The sequence below is a fragment of the Sylvia atricapilla genome, chromosome Z (genome assembly GCF_009819655.1).
Source record: "Sylvia atricapilla isolate bSylAtr1 chromosome Z, bSylAtr1.pri, whole genome shotgun sequence".
Classification (NCBI taxonomy): domain Eukaryota; kingdom Metazoa; phylum Chordata; class Aves; order Passeriformes; family Sylviidae; genus Sylvia; species Sylvia atricapilla.
The window spans coordinates 11,278,526-11,291,929 of NC_089174.1; the positions used below are offsets into that span (position 1 = coordinate 11,278,526).

At 60.0% G+C, this 13,404-nt stretch overlaps 4 protein-coding genes across 4 annotated transcripts; 1 reads left to right on the forward strand and 3 right to left on the reverse strand.

The window, feature by feature from the left end:
- The first annotated feature begins 210 nt into the window (after nucleotides 1-210).
- On the forward strand, nucleotides 211-1,169 carry TOMM5 (translocase of outer mitochondrial membrane 5). The gene is made up of 2 exons (XM_066338653.1): nucleotides 211-439; nucleotides 714-1,169. Exons 1-2 carry the CDS (start codon nucleotides 319-321, stop codon nucleotides 746-748), a joined length of 156 nt encoding a protein of 51 aa, XP_066194750.1. The 5' UTR covers nucleotides 211-318; the 3' UTR covers nucleotides 749-1,169.
- Nucleotides 1,170-4,623: 3,454 nt separating this feature from the next.
- EMC4 (ER membrane protein complex subunit 4) lies at nucleotides 4,624-6,198 on the reverse strand. Its single transcript, XM_066338538.1, has 5 exons — nucleotides 6,084-6,198; nucleotides 5,908-6,007; nucleotides 5,302-5,455; nucleotides 4,811-4,971; nucleotides 4,624-4,708 (listed from the first exon to the last, which is right to left on the reverse strand). The coding sequence occupies exons 1-5, from the start codon at nucleotides 6,155-6,157 to the stop codon at nucleotides 4,673-4,675; spliced, it is 525 nt and encodes a 174-aa protein (XP_066194635.1). The 5' UTR covers nucleotides 6,158-6,198; the 3' UTR covers nucleotides 4,624-4,672.
- Nucleotides 6,199-7,000: 802 nt separating this feature from the next.
- EXOSC5 (exosome component 5) lies at nucleotides 7,001-9,132 on the reverse strand. Its single transcript, XM_066338672.1, has 6 exons — nucleotides 9,000-9,132; nucleotides 8,478-8,591; nucleotides 7,640-7,761; nucleotides 7,415-7,555; nucleotides 7,255-7,344; nucleotides 7,001-7,166 (listed from the first exon to the last, which is right to left on the reverse strand). Exons 1-6 carry the CDS (start codon nucleotides 9,097-9,099, stop codon nucleotides 7,074-7,076), a joined length of 660 nt encoding a protein of 219 aa, XP_066194769.1. The 5' UTR covers nucleotides 9,100-9,132; the 3' UTR covers nucleotides 7,001-7,073.
- A 185-nt stretch (nucleotides 9,133-9,317) lies between these two features.
- Nucleotides 9,318-11,462, reverse strand: LOC136374414 (uncharacterized). The gene is made up of 2 exons (XM_066339766.1): nucleotides 10,465-11,462; nucleotides 9,318-10,353 (listed from the first exon to the last, which is right to left on the reverse strand). Exons 1-2 carry the CDS (start codon nucleotides 11,353-11,355, stop codon nucleotides 10,288-10,290), a joined length of 957 nt encoding a protein of 318 aa, XP_066195863.1. The 5' UTR covers nucleotides 11,356-11,462; the 3' UTR covers nucleotides 9,318-10,287.
- Nucleotides 11,463-13,404: the final 1,942 nt, after the last annotated feature.

The window sequence follows — 13,404 nt, forward strand, 5'->3', positions numbered from 1 at the left end:
CTACAGCCGTGCCGCCCACCCTATACCTTCGGAGGGCTTGCCAAACGCTGGAGACAGAGCTGTCCCTGTCCCTGTCCCTGTCCCTGTCCCTGTCCCTGTCCCTGTCCCTGTCCCTGTCCCTGATTGGCTCCCTCACAACCGGCCGGAAATGGCGGTATCCGCAAGCGCCGGCGGCGTCCCCGCGCTCCGTGCGCATGCGTCCGCCATGGTCACGTGACTCGGCGCGTCTGCTCACGTGGTTTCACCGCGCGTGGCCGCCTGCCGCGCCGGGATCGGGTCGGGAACGGGCTCGGGACTGGGATCGAGCTCCGGGTCGGGATGTTCCGCATCGAGGGGCTGGGGCCCAAGATGGACCCGGAGGAGCTCAGGCGGAAGATGCGCCGCGACGTCCTCTCCTCCGTCCGCAACTTCCTCATCTACGTCGCGTTGCTGCGGATCAGTGAGTGACCGGTTGTCCCGGCCCCGGCATGTGCCGGGCCGCGTTCTCGGAATGTGTTGGGCCTGAGCTCCGGAAATGTTCTGGCCCCGCGCCCCAGCCTGTGCCGGGCCTAGCTCCCGGGATGTGCCGCGTCTCGGTCTCGTGCCGAAGCCGCCGGGGCACGGACACAGCGGGAGCGGTGGCTCGGCCGGGGTCGGGGTGTCTGAGATGCTGCACAAACCCGCAGCAGTCTCGCCGCTGATCGGGTCCGTCTCCATGTTGTTTTCTCTCTCAGCTCCCTTCATCCTGAAGAAGCTGGACAGTATATGATCCCTCCGGGCTCGGCGCACGAACCCGCGGGATGAACTGCAGCTGCTCTCCCCCGGGTGCTAATGAAACGTGGTGTCAGAGGCAGACAGCCAGCGCCAAATGGTTCCAAAACGTCTCGCATCAGCATGTACAGCCGGGAGTACCGCCGGGCTGGCAGCGTGGGCAGGGGCCTGTGGTCCCTGCAGGTGAATCCTGGCTGTGCCATGCTCCGTGGTGTGGTCAAGCGGTGACTCGTGACAGAACATTCCCTGTGCTGTGTGAACAAAGCCCCTGTCCATCTCGCACACACTGTCACATGCTGGCAGCCGTATGCTGTGGCTGCCCACCTCACCCACCTGTCTGTGCAACATCCAGTCTCCCCTGCATCTGGCTCACAAACAGTTTGATTTGAAATAAACAGGAGAGCAGTTGTGTCACTGGACCCTGGTTGCACTTTATTTTGAATAATCACTAGGTAAGATGGAATTGGCTGGGATTATTTTCCCTAGCTGCTGCCTTGGGCTCCTTTGAACCACCTCGAAGGCAGGGGAGGCAGAGCAGAGGAGTGCCAGGTGCAGGTGAGGACGTGTTTTCCAGTTGCTGCAGGTCAGACGGAGTCGCAACACAGCAGTAACCGGGCAGGGCAGGGCAGCTCGGTGCCTCCCAGCTCTGCCTGGCCCAGGAACGCTGGGATCTATCCATGGCTCATGGGGTGGGGCCTCAGCCCCGGGGCAGGGGGAGTCCTGAAAGTGCAGCTCAGGTTTGGGAACAGGGTTAATCTGGAAGCGTAACCAAGTCATTTGGAGACGCCCTGCCTGGAGCCTCAGGTGCCTGCTGCATCCAGGGAAATTATCCATCTGCAGGTGGCTCTGGATTCACCTGGGAAATGAAGTCCAGGGCATTCCTATGCTCAGGCTGCAGAGAGGAACTTGCTTTTCCTCCTCTTTCTTAGAGAGGGAATTCTCCTTCTGCTCTGCCCCAGGGATGTCCATGCCAGGTCCTGATCCTGGTGCTGGGGACAGTCCTGACAGCAGGGTCAGGGCTCTGAGGGTCTGGCTGTGGTGTGAGTGTTACGCACTGACCTTGGGGAAAGGATGTAAAACAACACAAAGGTGTCCCCATGTCTAGTACAAGCCTGGGTCCATGTGAGATCCACATGGGATCCCCAGGCATTCATGCTCCTCAGAGCAGCTGTTCCTGTGCCTTGGCCTTCTCACAAATCCCAGTTCTGTGTACTTGCCAACAGGGAAGCTCTGTATCATTTTCTGGCACTAGCCAGGCATCTCTTCACAAACTCTTCCCACTCGTAACCCACGTTTGTGTTTCCTTGCCTTAGAGGCCACTGCTTTTGCTAACAGGTGTCCCTTCCCAGGGCAGGCTGTGTCATTCCCAGGGACTCTGTCACACGGTCCCACTCACCTGCTGCCATGCCAGGATGATCAGTGATGTCCAAGCTCCAATGGGAGCAGCATGGCCTTGGCAAAACATTAGGGAATGGGGCAGATGCAGGGGGATGGCATTAGTGTGCAGTGTCCCCTGGGAGACATGGCTGGAGAGGGCAGCCTCCACAGCTGGCAAGACCAGAGCAGTGGCTCATGGACATGATTCCAAGTGGCCAAGAAGGACAATGGCACCAGGGCTGATCAGGAATAGTGTGGCCAGCAGCCCCAGGGCAGTGACTCCCCTGTGCTGCCACTGCTGAGGCTCCATCTAGAGGGCTGTGTCCAGCTCTGGCCCTCAGCTCAAGCACAACCCTGAGCGGCTGGAGCATGTCCAGGGAAGGGAACGGAGCTGGGGAAGGGGCTGGAGCCCCAGGAGCAGCTGAGGGAGCTGGGAAAGGGGCTCAGCCTGGAGAAAAGGAGTCTTGGGGGGACCTTCTGGATCTGCACAACTCCTTGACAATGTTGCCAGATGAAGAATTGATTGCACCTGGTGGCTTAATACAATGATTTAGCAAAATCAGGCTATGGAAGTGCACAATCAAAAGCACAATAAACATTAACCAAGGAAAGGAATAAGAAACTATACTCCATTGATTCAAAGCCTCACAAATTAATGAGCTAGGTCAGTTAATGCCAACCTTTCTCCTAACTGGGCACAGTAGCACCTGTTCAGAGAGTGGTCAGACACAACTGGGGGTCACTGGCCATCAAGGACCACCTAAGACACCCCCAGGACAGGAGAATACATGCGCTGGTGAAAGGGAATGTGTCTTAATGACTTCAGGGAAATGGTTACCCCATGTGTTCTGAGAAAACCTGTGAGCGTGCATGTAAAATACAGCCTGGAACAGGAGATTTTCTGTGGTTAGCATGCACGGTATTTCAGAGGAGACAGCCCCTTGTGCCTCCAGAATGAAGAATGGCTGCTGCTTAATGCTGCACTGGTGTTAGGGAGGTTTATTTTTACTGATTGTTGGTAACAGGAGGGGACAGCTGGGGGAGCTGGGCTCTGCTCCCAGGGAACAGGGACAGGAGGAGAGGGAGCAGCCTCAGGCTGGGCCAGGGGAGGCTCAGGTTGGACACCAGCAGGAATCTCCCCATGGAAAGGGTGGTCAGGCCTTGTCTGGGGCTGCCCAGGGAGGTCTGGAGTCCCCCATCCCTGCAGGTGTTCAAGGAACGCCTGGATGTGGCACCCAGTGCCCTGGGCTGGGGACAAGGTGGGGGTCAGGCACAGCTTGGACTTGATGGCCTAGAGGGCATTTTCCAAATTGGATGAGTCTGTGGGAGGCCATCAGGAAAGGTGTGGGGTTCCACTGGTCAGGGGTCCTCATGTAGGAAGGGTTGCCATTGGGAAGTGCTGTGCTTGGGGTCACCGTGCCCAGTGACACCCTGGGACATGCCAAAGCCAGGTCGGCTGACTGAGGTATGACATCATCTTTCCACTGATTGCATCAGGAGACCCTGCCCCATCCCAGGCCCCCAGCGCAGCTGTGGTGCCACTGGGAAGACTTGGGGTGGTGTGAAAAGGCACCGGGAGCTGGTGGGATATTCAGGGATTGGGCTCTATGTGATGATAACATCATCCTGGAGTCCTAGGCCACACTCAAAGTCCTGGAGACGTCACAAGGCTATTCTGGGAGGCACTGGTCCATACTGGAAAGCAGAGGTTTGGGCTCTACTAGGAGCAACAGTGGAAGAAATTACTGCAAAAATGGAAAAAAATGTATGAAAGAACAAGGGAAAAGGGCAAATATGGGCCACAAATGGGCAAGTGGTGAGAAAAACAATCAAAATGGGGAAACTACCAAAGTAAAATGGTGAAATGTGGCAGAAACCAGCAGTGAGGGAACACCCAGCACCATCCCAGTGTGGGCCTAGTGCTCCCAGTACAATATTGGCCTGCACCACAGGTCTTCTGGCACAAACCCAGTATGGGCTGCCACAGTTCCAGCATGTGCTCAGTGCTTCCAACATACCACCAGCAGTCCCAGTACAATGCTAATGAGCTACAGCTCTTCAAGCAGGATCTCAGTATGAGCCCAGTGCCCTCAGTACAACACCTGCATGACCTACAGTCAAATCAAGATCCTGATATGATCCCCAGTGTTCCCAGTATGAACTTGGTGCTTCTACTACAGAGCCAGACTCAGGCAGCAGCTCTCCCCATGTGGGCCACAAGTATATTCCCAGTGTTCCCAGTATGCCCCCCAATATGGGTGCTGTGGTTTTGAGTGTAGCTCCAGTGCATACCTCAGTACAGCCCGCAAAGCTCCCAATACATTTCCAGCACAGGTACAAAGCTTCACAGTGCTCCCACTGCAGGTCCAAAGATTCCCAGGGCACTCCCAGCACAGATTTCAGTGCTATCCCAGTGCACTCCCAGTGGTCCTAGCACAGCTCAACCCAGTGCTGCCTTGGGCTGAGTCCCCAAACCCTCAGAATTCCCTCCAGAAATTATATCACCATCCTGCCATTGTCTTTATTGGTGGGTGGGTGCAGGGGGTCACAAGATCAGGCCCCCTCCAGTGAATTCCATTCGCTGTCAAAGAAAGGGGAGAGAGGAAGGGGTGAGTGGGGAGACCTGGGTATCTGACCCCAGGACCCCTGACTCTGTGGGGTGTCCACATGATCCCGGGCTCACCTGGGGCGGGGTGACAAAGGCCAGCCAGTCGGAAGGACGGGTGGGCAGCAGGCCCATGGCCTGGCACTTGTAGAGGGCCAGTGCCAGCCCCAGCCCATTGCCCACCAGGAACACAAGACCCTGCAGTGCCCGCCGGCTTGAGCTCTCCAGGGCCTTCAGTGCTGGGGGAGACAGACAGAATCAGGGTACCTGTGATCCCCAGGCTGCTGACCTGGCGCAAGGGTCATAGGGGGTGGGCAGCATCATGAGGGGTGTGCTGGGCAGAGGGGAATGATGTGGAGGTCACTGTGGGGCTGTGGGAGACCTGGGGAGCAGTGGGAACACCTGGGGGGCTGTGGGGATGTGTGGACTCTCAGACGGCTGTGGGAAATTTATGTGGACCGTGGGGCTGTGGGACGTCCAGGGGACTGTGGGACACCCAGGGGATTGTGAGACATCCAGGGGACTGTGGGACACCCAGGGGGCTGACCCTGTGCGGGGGCTGCACTCACTGGCAGACAGAGACATGAGGGCCTGCAGCGGGCGCCAGCCCATCATGCAGACCATCATGGCTGGGAAGATGGAGATGGTGTTGCCGGCCATGTACATGATGAACAGGTTCATGGGGATCTGCTTCAGCGGCGCCAGAGCCACGTCCCAGCAGCGCTGCAACGACAAGGGGCCAGGGCGGGTATGGGGACTCGGCATTTGGGGGGACCCAGGGCGGGGACCGCCTGCCATGCCTGCACAGGGCTGGGGGGGATCCGCAAGGCCAGGACAGGGGAGGGACCCGGGGCAACGACCCACCCCCACGGGGAGCGGGGGATCCACGGAACCACCGCCCACGAGGGTGGTCCCTGAGGCAGGCACCGGCCCCCTGCAGCTGTCCGGGCATCCGCCTATCTGGGACAGGAACCATCCATGGGTTCCCGGGATCTGAGGGGACCTGGGGCAGGGGCTATCCACGGGCGGGGCCAGAGTGCGGGGTACCCGCCCCAGGGACCACCCCCGTGGGCAGTGACCGCTCCTGCAAACGTGTCCTCCTGCAGGTTTGTGTAGGGACACCGGACATCCCCCAACCGCCGCGGAGTGTCGGGTGCCCCCCCGCTCTCTCACACCTTCTCCATGAGGATCTTGTCGCTCTCGTGGACGCCGCCCTCTCCCAGCTGTCGGTCAGCAAACCCGAGCGGGCCGCGGCCCTCGGCGGCTCCGCGGGGCCTGGGGACAGCGGGACGGGTGAGCGGGAGCTCTCGGTGTCCCGGCCCCCGCGCGACCCCGACCCCCCGGGCCTCACCGTGCCCCCGGCGCCGCCCCCAGGTCCAGCGACCACTTGAACCGGCGGCTCCGGACCGCCGCTGCCGCCGCCATTTCCGCGCCGAGTCACGTGGGTAGGCACGTGTCCGGTCACGGGAGGCGGACGTGAGGCCGCCCCCACCCCGTTTTCCACTCGTTTCGTGTTTTTCCCCACAAGGCTCTAGCGCAGCTTCTCCGGATTGACTGAGGAATTTTTTTTTTCCTTTTTGCGGGGGAAGGCATGGTTTTGTGTGGTGTTTTGTTTTAAAATAATTTTTATTTGCTAGGGGTTGGCACCCTGATTACGGCCCCATTTCAGATCTTCCACAATCTCCCCGCTGCACCCCTTTATTGTCCCCCCCGTGCCCCCCACTATGGTGCCCAAAATCCCATCGAACCCGGCTATCTCGGCCCATATCTCCCGCTGCTGACCGCCGTCGCCTCGCCTCGGACCCGTTATTGCCCCCCACACCACCACTGCCCCACTCATTGACCCCGTGACGCGTAGCACCGCCCCACGCGGTCCAGCCAATACCGCCTTCCTATTGGCAGCGGGGCCACAAGCCCCGCCCAGAAAAGCGTGGGATACGTCACCCAGGGGCACCGCCATGCTAGGAAGGTCACAGTCAGGAACCAGTACCATTCCACCACCTGGCCGCCTTCTTGGGTGTACCGGGAAAGCGTGGCGAGAGCTCGAGACACCAAGGGCCGCCATGTTTGGTGTACCAGCACGTGTGTGACTCCCCGCGAGCCACCACGTTGGGTGTCCTGCCAGGACCGTGCGGAAAGCGCGTCCCTGTGTCCCCACCCTGCAGGTCTCAGGAGCCAGCAGGTGCCAGGACATTATCCCCAGCCCTGTCCCTGTGTGTGCCCCTCTCAGGAAAACCTGTCGGCACTAGATGGACTCAAGAGGCAGAGTGGAGGGAAAAATGGTCCTTTACTGAGTGCTGGGGGTCCAGGCCAGTCCAGCTGTCCGTAGGGCATCTCCAGCTCAGGACTTGGAGTAGCGGCGACGCACAGAGTCACGGTAGAACTGGAAGATGGTGGTGGCAGCGCGCTGGGCTGCAGCCAGGCACTGCTGCATCTGTGCAGGACCGGGGTGAAGGGGTGGGTGTGAGGGTCCCCTTGTGAGGGAATCCTGCACCCCAAAACCCTCCCAGGGAGTCTCTCACCTCCTCCACAGAGCAGCTGCCCTTGGTGGTGGTCATCAGCACCTTCCTCTCGTTGCTGGCGATGGCAAAGGTGAGGATGGCACGGGCCTCCTGTGGGAACAGGGGTCAGGAGGGCTCGGAGGGCACACAGAGAGCTGGATGCCCACCACTGAGGGCTCACCTGCTCCTGGCGGGCCGTGGGGTCCAGCAAGATGGTGCCATCAGGCTGTAGTGCACAGGTGACACCACAGAAGAGGGCGTTGAGAGGCAGCCCCGCATCCAGCAGCGCCATGCAGGCAGCATTCAGGCAGCAGGACAGCAGCTGGGAGGGGTGTCAAGGGACCCCAAGCTCTAAGTCCCCCAGCCCCCCGGGCCTCCCATAGCTGTCCCACAAAGGAAAGGATACAGAGCCAGCGTCGCTCAACACCTGCAGCACCAGGGAGATGGCAGTGCGGGGGTGCAGCACCCCCAGGATCACAGCCTCACATGTCTGGCGCAGCAGCTGCTCCCGGCTGCGCTCCAGCACACCTGCACAACAAGGAGTGTGTCACAGCTCCCCCAGGAACCCCCTCTGGTGTTCAAGCTTTGGGCCTCAAGAAGAGATTTAACCCTTGTAATTGGGCAGCCACCAAGCTCTCAGTGGTGTCCAGGCCTCAGAAAGACAAATCCCTGCTCGGTGGAACAGCCTTGGTAAGAGCCAGGGCAGGACAAGGCCTCAGTGGTCTGGGGCCTGGGGGAGGTCAGCAACGCCTGGCCAGAGGGATTTCCCTGACACTGGACACGGGCAGGGCACGATGGATGGGCGGCAAGGACGTTTGGCACAACTGCCATGATAAGGAAGAAACTCCCCAAGACAGCTCAGCAGCTGTGCTGGCATCAGCTCTGGCTGGGAACAGGCAATCCCAGCAGGGGCAGGGCCTGGCAGTGACCCCAGAAACCCCCAGCCAAACCAGAGACAGAAGGAGCATGGCACTAATTAGTGTGAGAGAAGCGAGGGAATCGTCACCCAACAGCAGGTAGAACACTGATTAATGAGAGAACTCGATAACTCGTAGCAAACAAACACCAATGCCTTTGTTTGATAGAATATGTATGCAGTGAAGGCGTTGGGTTGTGCTGAATTTGTAGATTTGCCACCCAGCAGAATGTAAATAAAGACCTGTAAATGAACCAAATATCCCGACTCTTGCACTTTGGGGGGAAAAAACCTGTTTTGGGACAGGGACAGAACAGCGGGTCCCCACCTGGCAGCCCCACCTTGGGGCGCAGCAGCACTTCCAGTGCTGCCCGGTCTGGCAGCTCCTTGCTGACTTTGGCCTCTGCGGGGCCATACAGCCCGGCCAGCACGGAGGTGTCACCTGGGGACACAAAGAGAAGAGGTCATGTTGAGGCCGCACCCGGGAACAGGAGCCCCTGGTATGCTCTGGGAAGGGCTGGGAACGGGACCCAGCAAAGGGAGAAGGGGAGCCCCGGGATGTGCAGTAGTGGAGCTGTGGGAAGCAGAGAAGGGGAAACCTGGGATGGGCGGCACCACAGACCCTGCGGGAAGGAATGAGGATCCCTGGGAAGGACAGTCTCGGGAGGGGAAGGCTGGAAAAAGAAGCCCCAGCAAAGAAAGAACGAAAGCCCCGGTGAGCGGAGCCACACAGACTGAAGGGAAGGGAAGGGAAGGGAAGGGAAGGGAAGGGAAGGGAAGGGAAGGGAAGGGAAGGGAAGGGAAGGGAAGGGAAGGGAAGGGAAGGGAAGGGAAGGGAAGGCCCACAGACCCTGCAGGAAGGTGGCTGAGCCGTCGGGCCGAGAGAGCAGCCCCAGCTCGCAGGAGAAGGGCCGCAGCCGGCACTGCCCATTATCCAGCTCCACCGCCATCACCACCGTCTCTCCGCTTCCGCCACCGCTTCCGCTTCCGGGCCGAGCAGCAGCCAATCAGCGCCGGAAGCCGCGACTGGGCCACGCCCTTCGCGACGCGGGGCCGCCCCGGGCAGTGTGGGGCCGCTCCGCCTGTGCGGAGCGCTGAGGAGCTCCTGCCGCGGGGACAGCCGGGGCCGGGAGGAGCTCCCCTAGCCAGACGGGGCCAAGTGGGAGTTCGGCCTTTCGGAACGGACATCCATCAGCCCGCGGGCACTGGCGGCAAGCACCCGCGGTGCTGGCGGAGTGGGCAGAGCTCTCTGCTGATCCATCGTCTTCGAAAAATCCCTCAGGGAATTGTTCTGGAATCCTGCAGATGGACCGTGGCCAAAGCCATGACTCTCAGAGAGTCTACTGGCTCCGCGGGGCTGTGGGACGCACGTCAGGGAAGCCTTGGTTGCTGTGAGGAGCTGTAGGGTGGGCACGGGCCGGGGGTGCCCACAGGACACAATTGGCCCGTGGCATTGTGACTCTTGTCGGTGTTGGCACACGGGACCCGCACGCGGCCAGCACAGGTGATGGATGTGGTGCATCCCGGTTAGGGATCCGCTCTCCGGTTGCCGTCTCTGGGGGCCTGATGGGGCTGAAGAACAGTGCCGAACCTCCCAGCACCTCCCTCTTCTGCAGCTGCTCCTCCATGACCTTTTGAGCCGTCTAGGAAAAGAAACCCACCGAGGCCCTCCCAGCCTCAGCATTGTCCCGTCTCCTTTGCCTCCCTTTTTCCGAGTCTCAATCCACATCCCAGCATGTGAGAGCTGCCAAGGGCATCCATAAACCCCACACTTGAGCAGAGGCTGCTTTCATTGTGGGAGCAAGCTGCGGATACCATCTTTGGCCCTTTGAGTTTTCCTGCCCTTTCCAGGGGCTCCTGGACAATTCCCAGGTCCCTGCTTGGAAAGTACTGATAATTTCCCATCACAAAAATGGAGAGATGTCAACAGTGGGTTGACTGAAGGGTTCTGAAAGTGGATGGGAAGTTCATCTGGCAAAACATGACACAGGAACCTTTCTCTGCACCAGCACTTTGGAGTCACTTCCTCACGGCTTCACGCAGGATCTTCCGGGGCCATAGGAGCCTGGCCAACGGTGGGCAGGATGGAAAAGCCCCCAGGAGAAGGGGGAAAGAGACTGTGTCAAGGAAAGAGCCTTTTATTTCCTCCTGGGTTTCCTCCTTCTGGACTTCAAAGGGCGCGGGTGTATGGGGGCCGTCCTCCTCTGAGAGCGCCGGGTCGCCCGGGATCGGCGGTTCCCGCGCCGTCGGGGCGCGGAGGGACCGGGGACCGCAGCGTCCTCCGGCACGGCCCGGAACTGCTGCTGCCCTGGCACGGCCCAGGGCTGGTTCTGCCCCGCGGGGGCGGGCGCGGCCGGCGGGCGGCCGGGACTCTCGGGGCGGGGGGCTTCTGGCTCGCTGGGCTGGTCGCCCAGGCTGGGCCATGCGGGGTTCGCAGCCAAGCCGGGGGAGGCGGTCCCGCCCGGCCAGGAGGGGCCGGCGCTGGCCCCGAGGCCCTCGTCCTCCTCCTCGGGGGCCGCCTGGGAGCGTCGCTGCAGCCAGGGGTCCCTGCAGCGGTGTAGGGTGACGTGGATCAGGCCGCGGATCAGCGCCTGGGTGTAGTCCCCGAGGTAGCCCTGCAGCATGTGGGTCAGCCCGTCCCTGTCTGGGCCGCAGATGCACAGCGTGGACAGCGCGATGCTCTCCACCTGCCGGGCCTCCCACCACTGCGGGCCGTAGATCGCGTCCAGGCTCTGCCGCAGCCAGGGCCGCACGGGGTCCAGCAGATGCTCGTGGCCGTGCAGCAGCTCTGCCCACAGGTCGGCCGGCAATTGCTCCGCGGCCTCTGGGCGCCCGCACGCTGGCTCAGCCGGGGCCGGCGCTGCCTGCGGGTCGGAGGGCTGGGTGTAGACCAGGCGGAACAGAGCCCTCCGCGCCCAGCTGGCGGGCCCCAGCGGCGCTCCGGGCGAGCTCAGGATGCACTGCAGGAAGTCGTTCCGGCCCTGCACGGAGAAGCGGGCGCTGAGCATGGGGCTGGCGCACAGCGGGCACGTTGGGCTGGTGGCAGTGTGGCGCAGCAGGCAGCCCAGGCAGCACTGGTGGCCGCAGGGCACCGCGGCCGTGTCGCTCTGCACGCTGCGGCACACAGGGCAGTTCCGCTCCGTCTGCGTGGCCTTGCTGACGCTCGGCGGGGCCGAGTGGAGATACAAGGACAGGAGGGTCCCCATTGCTGGCACGGGAGGTGGTGCTGAGAGCACAGCTGGACTTGGGGATCTTTATGGTCTCCTCCAGCCTTGACGATTCTGTGATTCTGTAGCGCTTCCAAAGCATGTAATGCACTGCAGAATGGAGACATGCCATAGCCACTGGCTGTCCTGGGGCATGGAGAGGAGGATGAAAGGCCCAGGCCCCTCGAGGACACTATCCCCGCTCCCCAGGCCCTGCTGCCTGCCCCACAGACACCCTGTGAGGAGCACTTCCCCACGGAGCTCACCTCCAGTGCTGCAAGTGCCGCACTGCTGGCTGCCCAGACCAGGCAGGGCTCGGGACATGGAGTGATGCTCCAGTATAGGCAGGGAAATCCCAGTGGCAGCCCCCAGCCCAGGACACCACTCCAGGAGATGCCTGGCTCCACACTCCAGGCCTCACAGCCTTGCTTGGTAGCAGTCCAGACTGGAGCCACATTGGCCCTGCCACTGTCCAAATACAATCAGGGATGTGACATCACAACACATCCGCCAGTGATGTCAGTCAGACACTTGGTTTGTTACCCTCCACCAGCAGGTGATGTCACAACAGGACATTGGCCCCCAAAGGCATCAGAGGAAGAAGGAAAATACTGCTTCTTGTGTTTAACTGTTGTTTTTCCATGCTCCTCTCAGCCACCTGCATCCATGTCTGTGTGTCCCTAACCCTGACCGAGGTCCCCTGTGAGGGAGAGCCTGGTGGGAACTGCCAGCCCTGAACCCACCCCCAGTCACAGCTGCACATGGAGACAAGGCTGGGTGGTTCCAGCATGAGCCATGGGGCTCCTCAAAGGCATCCAGAGCAGTTTCAGCTCTGATCACACCCAGAAAATACATGCACCCTTTCTTCTGGGGATGCTCCTAAATCACAGAATGAGCCAGGTTGGAAAACACCTTTGAGATCATCAAGTCCAACCTATGATGTAACACCTCATCAACTAAACCAGGGCACCAAGTGGCACATCCAGTCTTTTTTTAAAACACCTCCAGGGATGGTGACTCCACCACCTCCCTGGGCAGCCCATTCCAGTGCTCAGTCACTCCTTCAGTGAAGAATATTTCCTGATGTCCAACCTGACCTTCCCCTGGCACAGCTTAAGGCAGTGGCCTCTTGTTCTGTCAGTGGTTGCATGGGAGAAGAGCCTGACCCCCACCCTGACTTCAACCACCTTGCAGGAAGCTGTAGAAAGTGATGAGATCTCCTGAGTCTCCTTTCTTCCAGGCTAAACAACTCCAGCTCCCTCAGTAGTTCTTCATAAGGCTTGTGTTCCAGGCCCTTTACCAGCCTTGTTCCCTTCCTCTGGACATGCTCCAGCCCCTAAATGTCCATCTTGAACTGGGGGGCCCAGAACTGGACACAGCACTCAAGGTGTGATCTCACCAGTGCCAAGGACAGGGGAAGAATCGCTGCCCTGGTCCTGCTGGCCCGCTATTCCTGATCCAGGCCAGGTGCCATTGGCCTTGGCCACCTGGGCATGCTGCTGGCTCATGTTCAATCACTGTTGACCTAGGCACCCCCAGATCCCTTTCACCCCTATCTGAAGCCCAGTTCTCTTCTTTCCCCACCTCATAACTGGGACATAACTGAGGGAGTCAAAATGGCAGGGGGGCTGCACTGATATTTGTTCTTGCACCTGCCTGTGCTGCCAGCCCTGACCTCGGCATCACCTGATGGGTTGTGAATTGTACACTGGCTTTCATGGGGCAGCACTAGCACTGCAAAACATTTGGGGTCCAAACAGAATAATGGGGGTTTTGTGTGCGTACCCAGGTGGTGTTTTCATGGGACAGAGGTTTTGCACAACAGCTCTGCTCTCTGTAGCTCACAATGCCAGGTGGAATTGGCCAGGTGAGCATTGAATTTGGCCCCAACAAGGAAAAGGCCAACACAGCAGCTGCAGTTACCTGGTGCTACTGTAAAGAAAGCTGAAAAAATACAACAAAGGAGGGTGGGGGTGTGCTTGCAAGATAAAAACCAGTATTTTGTGCCTTGTTATTACTCCTGCTGGAGGCATCCCAGGAACCTTACCC